General features: G+C 40.1%; 1 protein-coding gene across 1 annotated transcript; it reads left to right on the top strand.

Annotated features, from left to right (window-relative positions):
- Window positions 1–459: 459 nt before the first annotated feature.
- Window positions 460–10,757, top strand: LOC112198634 (putative calcium-transporting ATPase 13, plasma membrane-type). Its single transcript, XM_040518610.1, is given in 2 exon segments — window positions 460–2,882; window positions 10,091–10,757. Coding segments are annotated over 2 exon segments (3,090 nt in total).
- Window positions 10,758–12,104: the final 1,347 nt, after the last annotated feature.

Here is a 12,104-nt window from a genome sequence, read left to right as displayed (position 1 = left end):
AACTAAATTTGTAACAATCTCCTGAAGTCGATAAGTCAAATAGATTAAGATGGGAAACACAAACCTGGCTTGATAGATTTACCACAGTCAATTTTGTTTATAATTTTTGTTCTACTACAAATAAAAATAAAAAATACAAAAATAAAAAAAATAAAAGTGCACAACAGGTTCAGACCTGCAGTGAGAATGCTTTCGTAGCCGTAAGATGAGTACGTCAATACAGTGAGACGGAGCGGTCGTAACTAACAACTACCTGTACTACGTTCTGGCGTCTTCCCTACTTGACTATAAGTAGGGCTTTAGCATGCAAGGTGATGTACGTACAAACATTAGCTTGGCGATTTTCGAAAATTCTTCAAAACTCAATTGTTACACAACCCCATCTTCGCCTTGTCAATAGTTATTTGCTGGCAATCGATTTGATCCGAACAGTTTGCGTAATACACCTGCAGTTAGAGCATGAGTAGATCCTTCGGTTCCCTGCAAGCAAAAGTGGGAAGCAACGTCGGGTTGATTCTTGATGTTCCGAGCAGTAATCTTGGCATAAGAAAAAGAAAATGGCATTCTGCTTTCAATACCATCTATTGCTCTAGAGCCTTCCTCTCTTTACGACCTTCCACTCTTCCCGAACATACCAACTCCACACTCATATCTCCCACACTCTCTTACTCCATTGTTAGGGTCGAGCCAGTCTCGGTCCCAGCCATTAATGGATTCAAAGCAGACCAAAAAAGCCTCACTGAGCTTGTGAAGGAGAAAAATCTCAACAAGCTCTTGGAGATTGGAAGGGTTGAAGAAGTAGCATCAGCTCTCAAAACTGATGCAGAGAATGGAATCAATGGTGATGATGCTGAAGACATTGCGCGCAGACACGAAGCATTTGGATCCAACACATACAAGAAACCTCCAACGCAAGGATTCCTCCATTTTGTGTGTGAAGCCTTCAAAGAACTCACAATCCTAATCCTCTTGGGATGTGCTGCGCTTTCTCTTGGTATCAGCATCAAAGAACAAGGATTGAAAGAAGGTTGGATTGACGGTGGAAGCATTTGTCTTGCAGTCATTGTGGTCATTTCTGTTTCAGCCATAAGCAACTAGAGACAGAGCAGACAGTTTGACAAGCTGTATAAAGTCAGCAACAATCTCCAAATTGAGGCTGTAAGAAATGGAAGGCGCCAACTGATTTCATTATTCGAAATTGTGGTGGGTGATGTCATCTGCTTGAAAATTAGAGACCAAGTTCCAGCTGATGGATTACTTCTCGAAGGCCACTCTTTATCAGTAGATGAATCAAGTATAACAGGGGAGAACGACCATGTTGAGATTACTATCATTGAGAATCCTTTCTTGTTTTCTGGGACTAAAATCGCTGATGGTTATGGTCGGGTACTTGTCATGTCAGTCGGGATGAACACGAACTGGGGTGAAAAGATGAGCCGAATCAGCCAAGACACCATTGAAAAGACACCTCTGCAAGCACGTCTGGACAAGCTAACATCGTCGATGGGTAAAGTTGGTTTGGCAGTTGCTTTCTTTGTTCTTGTAGTCATGTTGGTCCGGTACTTCACAGGGAATACAGAGAATGAGAATGGAAACAAAGAGTACAATGGCAGCAAGACAAAATCTAATGACATAATAAATGCCGTTATTGGGATTGTAGCAGCTGCTGTTACAATCGTTGAGGTGGCAATTCCCGAAGGTCTACCATTAGCTGTGATTCTCAGTCTTGCTTTCTCCATGAGGAGAATGATGGTTGATAATGCAATGGTCCGGAAGCTCTCTGCTTGTGAGACCATGGAATCTGCTACAACAATTTGTACCGACAAAACAGGCACTCTGACCATGAACCAGATGAAGGTAACCAAGTTTTGGTTGGGGAAAGAATTTGTGGAAGAAGAAGCTTATTCAGCTATTTCTCCTTACGTTCTCAACTTAATCCAAGAAGGAGTTTCTCTCAACACAACTGGTAGTGTGTACAGGCCTAGCTTGGATTCTGAAATTGAGATCTCTGGCAGTCCAACCGAAAAAGCTATTCTTTCATGGGCTGTACATGGGTTGAAAATGGATTTGGAGAAAGTGGTGAAGAGTTGTAGCGTTCTCCACGTTGAAGCGTTTAATTCGAAGAAGAAACAAAGTGGAGTTATGGTGAAGAGAAAGGCAGATAACTCAATCCATGTACATTGGAAAGGAGCAGCAGAGATGATACTAGCAATGTGCACAAGTTACTACACTGCGTCTGGACTTGTTAAGGATATGGATGAGAATAACAAAACGAAGTTTGAGCATATTATTCAAGGTTTGGCAGCTAGCAGCCTCAGATGCATAGCATTTGCACATAACCAAGTTCCAGCAGAGGACCAACTAAATGTAGACCAGAAAGTTTTGCTTACAGAAGATGGATTGACCCTATTGGGACTTGTGGGCCTTGAAGATCCATGTCGTCCAGGTGTGAGAAAAGCAATTGAAGAATGCCAATATGCAGGGGTGAATGTCAAAATGATAACCGGAGACAATGTTTTCATCGCAAAAGCCATAGCCACTGAATGTGGGATACTCAGGCCAGGTCAGGACATGCATGGAGCAGTCATAGAAACTATCGAATTCCGCAACTACAAGCCAGAAGAGAGACTGGAGAAAGTTGACAAAATTTGTGTGATGGCAAGGTCTTCTCCTTTTGATAAGCTTCTAATGGTGCACTGCTTGAAACAGAAAGGTCTTGTAGTTGCAGTGACCGGTGATGGTACCAATGATGCACCCGCATTGAAAGAAGCTGATATAGGACTCTCTATGGGGATTTAAGGAACAGAAGTGGCTAAAGAGAGCTCAGATATTGTGATTCTGGATGATAACTTTGCTTCAGTTGCGACAGTTTTGATGTGGGGAGATTGTTGAATATTCTAGACCATGTGACTTTTGGGTTCTCCCATAGAGATAGTTATTGTCTCTACACATTCCTATGCAAGTTTCTTGAAGGATTCATGAATATGGAAGATTCATGAAGGAGTATTCATTGGAAGAGTTGAATGGAGCATTAATGAAGACATCTAGAGGGTTCCTCCTTAGCCTATATAAGGAGAGGTCATTTGCTCATTCTAATCATCCAATCCAATCTCATCTTCATCCAAATAGAGAGTGAAGAGTGTCCGCTCTAAGTTGAGAGTGTTGTAGTTGTTAAGTAGCAAAACAAGTGTGAGAGAGAGTTTCCTTCAAGTAGTGTTCTTGAAGTTGTGTATCTCTTGTACCCATCTTATCATAGTGGAAGTTCTTGTTGTTGCTGCCCCGTGGACGTAGGCACCTTGCCGAACCACGTTATATCCGGTGTTCTCTTTCCATTACTCTTTTATTTTCTTTGCATATTATCCTATTGTGGTTGGAGTTATTATTTCTATTCTATTAATTTTCCCAACATTGGTATCAGAGCCCTTGGTTCGTGGGGGGCGTTAGAATGGAAGGTTCAAGGAGTACCATCTGATGCGCCCCAAAGCAAGCGCATAATTTAATCCTGAAATGTCATCGTTAGTATATAGTAAATAGGGATCGTTCTATACCGGGGATTGAGAGTACACCTGTAATTGCAAAATCAAATTAATAAAAGTAAAAAGTATTATTTACAAAAATAAAACAAAGAATAAAAATATATACAAATGAACACAAAAGGGGGGTTTTAGGATTATTAAATTAAAAACTAAAATAAATAAAATAAAGAAAATGTAAAAACATATATACACGGGTGGAATGAGAGAACAAAGATCAAAACCGAAACTATGATCAAATTCGATTAAACCCTAATATTGTTCATCTAAATCATGAGAAAGGAGTTGATCATGTGAAATATTCGAAAGCAAATAATTTCCCATTTTTTACTTTTCAATGCTAATTAACCTAAGTGAAAGCACAAAGATTAATCCTATCAAACATGTAATCAAGCCCTAGAAAGCTAGTCAATGATGACATGTTTAACGCATGAAACACATAGAAAGGCTATCAACTCAAGTGTGCAACTTAGTATGAAAAAGTCCACCTAATTCCAATCATCTTTAATTAAATTCGGTTTTTGTCCAAAACCTTTACTACTTCGATTCAAGTTACACAAAACAAAAAGTTGATTTCATGTTCTTAAATCTAGCACCATTCATATCAAAACCCTAAGTGTTTCGAACCACATAAGATTAAAATACAAAAGATATCTATAAAGCAAATTTAATTAAACAAACTCACATAAGCAACTCTCGAATTACAATAATAGAATCTGAAAATCTCATTTAATCATAAAAATTCCAGAAATAATAATTTTGTTCAATCATGAATGTCAACTAAAACAAAACCAACGAAATTCAAAGCAAAGGTTACAAAGTAGAGGTCGAATTACACTGTGGATGGAAGATGAGGATGGGTGATTGACATTGCGATCCTTGAAGCTTGAAAGCAAGTCTTCAATGGTGGATGGTGGAGGAATATGTCACGGCTCCTTCTTCTCTTGCTTCGGCCTTACTTGAATCCCGTGGCTTGCTTTAGAGGATGGAGAGAGTTTTCTGAATGAAGAGGTGTTTGTTGTGGTGGTGTTGTTGTGTGATGGTGTGTAGGATTGTGTAGAGAATGCTCCTATTTATAGGAGGATGACAACTTAGTCTCCAAGTCTTCAAGATTGATCCACACAGCATTAGCCAATCAGATAACGCCACGTCAGCTCTGCTATGTCATCCAACCAATAAGAAACCTCCAATTTAACACCTTGATTTAGGGAGATTATTTTTGAATTAATTGCATGATTATTTTCTTATTTATCTCCTCAAATAACTATCCAATCATGCCACACAGCTTCAACCAATCACAGAACGCCATGTCAGCTCTGTCATGTCACTCAACCAATCAAAAAGCTCCAAAATAAATCCATAATCTTTCCAAATATATTGTTGCTGATTTCCCAAGATTTAATCTGGTTTTTCTCTTAATTTTCGGCCAAAATACTCTTGAGTGAAAATAGGAATGAATCTGGACTTGTTTTGGACTTTTCCTCCCTTAAATCTCTCCATGGCATCATTATCCTTCATCATCTCTTGATTTTTGACATTAACTCCATAATTTCCCATGGCAAAATCAGCTTTAATTCCCCATAATATCTCCCACGTAATCTTCTTATGACTCTTCCTTGATTTTCATGTTGTCTCCATAATCTTCTCTTGATAATTCACGGCAATTAAATATTTATTCTCCCAAAATATCTCCAACGTCATCTTCAAGCCATGTCATCTTCATGAAGCTTCTCTTCCCATTTATGAACTCAATTCAGCTTATTTATTCCAAAGACCTGAAAATAGAAGCTTTCTAAAATAAGAAATGGAAACTTTCCTAAACTAAAATGGGAAACTTTCTAAAAATGAAAATAGAAACTACAAAACGGAAACTTTCTACAATTAGGAACTTTCCCAATCAAAGAATGGAAACTTTCCTAAACAAAGTTTTATTAAGGAAATAACGCAGAAAATATAGGGAAATAACAGTTAAAACGTCGCATTAAAATGCTCCTATCACCATGATCCGACTCAACCACTCAAATTGGATTACATGGAAGCCGAGAATGGAGGATATTCTCTATTGCAAAGATTTCATGAGCCAATTGAAGGAGTGGAGCCAAGCCAGAAGGGACATCGGATGCAAATTGGACGAAGATGAATCGCAAAGCCATCGGTCATATCCGCGAATGGGTTGATGATAGTGTATTCAAACATGTCTCAAATGAAACCAACGCACATGAATTGTGGTTGAAGCTGGAGTCCTTGTTTGAGAAGAAGACCGCTGCCAAGAAAGCATTTCTAATCAAGGAGCTTGTAAACATGAAGTACAAAGATGGTGTTAGAGTGACTGAGCACCTCAGCAACTTCCAAAGTACAATCAATCAATTGACCACGATGGACATGAAGATTGATGATGAGTTGCAAGCCTTGTTGCTATTGGGATCGTTGCCGGACAATTGGGAGACCTTTGTTGTAACTGTAAGTAATTCTGCTCCAAATGGTGTATTGTCTATGGATAATGTTAAAAGTAACATGTTGAATGAAGAAACCAGAAGAAAATCTTCAAGCTCAGACAATAGCCAAGTCTTTGTGACGGAGAATAGAGGAAGAAGCAAAAGCAGAGGTCCCAAAGGCCATGGAAGGAGTGTAAGCAGATCGAGGACAAGATTCAATGGAAAGTGCCATCATTGTGGTATTTTTGGCCACATGAAGAAAAATTGCAACAGGTTGAAAAAAAGATCCAAAGGAGGGTCGAGATGGCAATACTTATCAACCGAAGGATGACACAAAAAACACTGCAGCTTCCGTGTCTCATGATGGGTGTGAGTTCCTTTGTCTTGAAGGTGAATGTCTACATGTTGATGATTATCCCGGTGTTGCATGGGTCATTGATTCCGGAGCCTCTTTCCATGCCACTCCACACTTGGAGTACTTCACGACATACAAAGGTGGTGACTTTGGGATTGTGAAGATGGGCAACGATGGCTACTCCAAGATTTCAGGAATTGGAGATGTTTATTTTGAGACCGATTTGGGCAACAAGCTTATTTTAAAAGATGTTAGACATATTCCGGGTCTACGTCTCAATTTGATGTCAACCGGTGTGCTTGATCGAGAAGGGTTTCATCATCATGGAGGTGATCAAAAATGGAGGCTTACCAAGGGATCACTAGTAGTTGCTAGAGGGAAGATGTGTTATACCCTCTACAAGACATATGGTAAGATATGCAAAGGAGAGTTGAATGTTGTAGACAATTCTTCTCCAAGTTTATGGCACAAGCGGCGAGGCCACATAAGTGAGAAGGGATTGCAAGTTTTGGCAAAGAAGTCTCTAATTCCCTTTGCCAAAGGTACCTCACTTGACCCTTGTGATTATTGTTTATTTGGTAAGCAACATAAAGTTAGTTTCACAAGAACATTTACAAGGAAAGAAAATATATTAGACCTAGTACACTCAGATGTATGTGGCCCCATGGAAGTTGAATCACTAGGTCACAATAAATATTTTGTCACTTATATTGATGATGCTTCACGAAAGGTTTGGATTTATTTGTTGAAATCAAAAGACCAGGTGTTCCAAACTTTTAAGGAGTTCCATGCCATGGTGGAGAGGGAGACAGGAAGAACCCTCAAAAGTATCCGTAGTGACAATGGCGGAGAGTATACTTCGAACGAGTTCAGAGATTATTGTTCGAAGCATGGCATCAAACACAAGAAGACAATTCCTGGCACCCCACAACATAATGGTGTAGCAGAGAGGATGAACCTCACCATTCTAGAAAAAGTGAGAAGCATGCTGAAGACGACCAGCCTAGCAAAGGATTTTTGGGGTGAAGCAGTGACAACCGCATGTTACCTTATCAACCGAACACCATGTGTACCGTTGGGCTTGGACACTCCCGAAGACGTGTGGACCGGTAAAAGCGCTTCATATTCCCACTTGAGGGTGTTTGGGTGCAAAGTATTTGCACATGTGCCAAAGGAACAAAGGTCAAAGCTAGATGACAAGGCCATGCCATGCATCTTTCTTGGGTATGGCAATGAAGAGATGGGCTACCAGTTGTGGAATCCAAAGACCAAGAAATTATTCAGAAGCAGAGATGTGGTGTTCCATGAAGGTCAAACCATTGCGGATTTTGACAAAAAGGAATTAGAAAATGCAGACCGCCTCATTTACGATTCATCACCGCTTCTACAAGAACTTAGTGACAGAACTCAAGATATGGTAAATGAAGATGTTCCTGATATGACAGAAGTAGAAGCAGAAGCAGCAGAACCTGAAGACAATGATCAGGTGGATCATGATTAGGGGGAGCAGCTAGAAAATGCCCAAGTACCGGTTCGAAGATCCAACAGAGTGCCAAAGCTAAGTACCAAGTATCCTTCTTCATAGTATATTTTGGTCACTAGTGATGGAGATGATCCATATTCCAGATACATTCTGTTGACAAATGATGGAGAGCTTGAATGCTTTAAGGAGGCAAAGACTCATGAAGACAGTGATAAGTGGATGTTGGCAATGAAGTCTGAGATGAAGTCCTTATTGAAGAATGGCACCTATGAGTTGGTGGAGCTTCCTAAAGGCAGAAAAGCACTCAAAAATAAATGGGTGTTTAAGTTGAAGAGAGACGAGAATGAACAGTTGACAAAGTTCAAGGCTCGCTTGGTTGTGAAAGGTTTTGGGCAGAAGGAAGGAGTAGATTTTGATGAGATCTTCTCACCAGTTGTCAAGATGACTTCTATCAGAGTTATTTTGGGCATGGCAGCTAGCATGGATCTTGAGATGGAACAGTTAGATGTGAAAATGGCATTTCTTCATGGTGATTTGGAAGAAGAAATATACATGGAGCAACCGAAAGGTTTTGAAGTCGAGGGAAAGGAGCACATGGTTTGCAAGTTGAAGAAAAGTTTATACGGGCTTAAGCAAGCACCGAGGCAATGGTACAAGAAATTTGACTCATTCATGATGGGTCATGGGTACAAGAGAACTGATGCAGATCCATGTGTGTATATCCAGCGGTTTACTGGAGGTAATTTCATAATTTTGTTGCTCTATGTTGATGATATGTTGATAGTGGGCCAAGACGTTTCTATGATTCGCAAGTTGAAAGCAGATTTATCAACGTCATTTGATATGAAAGACTTAGGGCCAGCTAAGCAGATTTTGGGCATGGAGATTACTCGTGACAGGCAAACGAAGAAATTATGGCTATCACAGGATAGGTATGTTGAACGGGTGCTTGAAAGGTTCAACATGAAAGAAGTTAAGGCAGTAAGCTCACCTCTAGGCAATCATTTCAAGTTAAGCAGATTACTATGCCCAACTACACAAGTGGAGAAGGACAAGATGACAGGTATCCCTTATTCATCAGCTGTTGGTAGTCTTATGTATGCCATGGTATGCACTCGCCCAGATATTGCACATGCAGTTGGTGTTGTTAGTAGATATCTTTCTAACCCTGGCAGAGAGCATTGGGAAGCTGTTAAGTGGATACTTAAATATTTGAGGGGCACCTCAAAGTTGTGTTTGTGTTTTGGTGGATCAGAACAGATCTTGGAAGGTTTCACAGATGCAGATTTGGCAGGAGACCTTGATAATATAAAGTCCACTTCTGGATACTTATTTACATTTTCTGGGGGAGCTGTGTCATGGCAGTCCAAGTTACAAAAGTGTGTTGCCTTATCCACCACAGAATCTGAATACATAGCAGCAAATGAAGCAGGCAAGGAAATGTTATGGCTGCAAAGGTTCGTTCAAGAGTTGGGTGTGAAGCAAGAAAATTATGTGGTGCATTGTGATAGTCAGAGTGCTATTCACTTGAGCAAAAATTCAGTGTATCACCCCCGCACTAAGCACATTGATCATCGTTATCATTGGATTCGAGATGCAGTGTCAAAGAAGTTTTTCCAGTTGAGAAAAATTCACACCAACAAGAATATTTCAGATATGCTGACTAAAGTTGTTCCCAAGCAGAAGCTGGAGTTTTGCATTAAGGCTGCTGGGATGGACTTCCATTGAGAAGTCATGGTACCCATGGTCTAGAGGGGGAGATTGTTGAATATTCTAGACCATGTGACTTTTGGGTTCTCCCATAGAGATAGTTATTGTCTCTACACATTCCTATGCAAGTTTCTTGAAGGATTCATGAATATGGAAGATTTATGAAGGAGTATTCATTGGAAGAGTTGAATGGAGCATTAATGAAGACATGTAGAGGGTTCCTCCTTAGCCTATATAAGGAGAGGTCATTTGCTCATTCTAATCATCCAATCCAATCTCATCTTCATCCAAATAGAGAGTGAAGAGTGTCCGCTCTAAGTTGAGAGTGTTGTAGTTGTTAAGTAGCAAAACAAGTGTGAGAGAGAGTTTCCTTCAAGTAGTGTTCTTGAAGTTGTGTCTCTCTTGTACCCATCTTATCATAGTGGAAGTTCTTGTTGTTGCTGCCCCGTGGACGTAGGCACCTTACCGAACCACGTTATATCCGATGTTCTCTTTCCATTACTCTTTTATTTTCTTTACATATTATCCTATTGTGGTTGGAGTTATTATTTCTATTCTATTAATTTTCCCAACAAAGATGTGTGTACAATAATATCCAGAAGTTCATACAATTCCAACTCACCATCAATGTTGCAGCTCTTGTGATCAACTTTGTTGCGGCAGTTTCAGCAGGTCAAGTCCCATTAACAGAAGTTCAGTTATTGTGGGTCACCTTGATCATCGACACACTTGGACCTCTTGCTCTTGCCACAGAAAAACCCACAACAGAACTTATGGAGAAGCCACCAGTGGGAAGGACGGCAGCTCTCATCACAAACATCATGTGGAGGAATCTCTTGCCTCAAGCACTGCACCAAATAACAGTCCTCTTGATCTTACAATTCAGGGGCAAAGCAATCTTTGGTGTCAGTGATAAGGAAAAGGACACAATGATCTTCAACACTTTTGTGCTTTGCCAGGTTTTCAATGTGTTCAATGCAAGGAAGCTAGAGAAGAAGAATGTCTTCGAGGGAATACACACCAAGAAGTTGTTTATGGGGATCATTGCGGTGATAATTGTTCTTCAGGTTGTGATGGTGGAGGTTCTCAAGAAATTTGCACATACAGAGAGGTTGAATTGGGGGCAATGGGGCGTATGCATTGGGATTGCAGTCATCTCTTGGCCAATTAGTTGGCTTGTCAAGTTTATACCTGTTCCAGAGAAACCCATATTCAGCTATCTGAATTTCATACTACATTAATCAATTTTTCATTCAATTTTCAGATTTTTATTAATTTTTTGAAGTATTGAGAAGTTAATTCTTATTGACCAACGCATGGACAATTCAACACAAATCTATAACACGTTCATTAATTAGAGTCTCTGTAAAACCTTGCCAAAGCATCGCAGTGTAGTAAAAGACCCAGACCCAGAAACTCCTTCCGCTTGTGGCAGACCTGATCGGCGCACTTCTCTTTCTCTATACGCCGGGCAATCTGAAAGTAAAATCCGATTACAAAAATCCAAAGCAATTCCGAAAGATTTGAAAGGAAAGCAATTCGAAAACCCAAGACCACAAAAACCATGCAACCAAGCATGAAAACACAAAAACCCAGAAGAAAAACACGAATTAAAACACATAAAAGCCAGGTACTTAAGATCAACTCCCAATTATCCAGACTCCACTTCTTCTTCTTCTTCTTCTTCTTCTCGTCCCCCTCTTCTCCTTCTCTCTCCGATCAGTCTCGCGATATGAATTTCCCTCTTCTTCTTTCTGTGCATGTCTCTCGCAGAAGACCTCTCACATCCCTTTTCTGCTTTCTGTAATCTCGCAGTTGACCTCCTCCTCTCGTAAAGACCCAGAAGACATCTCTCCCGGTCTCTCTTATCACCCTCAGAATGTTGAATGGCAGTGTCGTAATTAAGAAACAAAAAGGGGTAAAAAAAAAAAGTAAATCAATATGGCATGTTACTGTTCATATAGAGAGAGATAGATATCACTAAACGCTTGAAACAGAAGGAAGCAACAAAGTTCCCAGTTAGAATACCTTCTGAAGCTGAGGAAGAGCTCATTTTCCCATTCATCTTCTTCAATCAGCAAAGCTAAGCACACTGCAAAAATATCAATACACATCGTTTAGGAAAATTTAGAGAAAGAAAAAGCCAAAGAACCAAATATCCATTCACCAAAACATAAACCCAAATCCAATCCTACACCGAAAAATTTTAATCAGCAAAGCTGAGAAGGATCCAAATCTACACAAATACCAGAAATCCATAGCAAAAGACCTTTCTTGGCCAATAGAACACCTTGGTGTCCACGATGAAGCCTCCAATGGCAAACTCCACCCTAGCGATGGACACTGAAAACCCAATTCCCCATCAATCAATCAATCAATCCAGAAAAGAAAAAAAAAATAGATGGGTGATTTGCAGTGAAATTAAGCTTTGGGGAGTGAGGGTTTCGCTTACTTTTGAAGGGAAGGCCTGTTCTTCTCTCCTTTCTTCCCTGTTTACTTCGCTCTATCTCTCTCCGTATCGAGCAAATAACCAAAACCCAAAAGCTGAGGCCCTCCTCGCTCTCTCTTTCTGTCTCTGTCGATAGAGC

This window comes from Rosa chinensis, chromosome 4 (genome assembly GCF_002994745.2).
Source record: "Rosa chinensis cultivar Old Blush chromosome 4, RchiOBHm-V2, whole genome shotgun sequence".
Taxonomy (NCBI): domain Eukaryota; kingdom Viridiplantae; phylum Streptophyta; class Magnoliopsida; order Rosales; family Rosaceae; genus Rosa; species Rosa chinensis.
The sequence above is the reverse complement of the archived record's forward strand: the minus strand, read 5'-3'. Positions and strand labels throughout refer to the sequence as shown.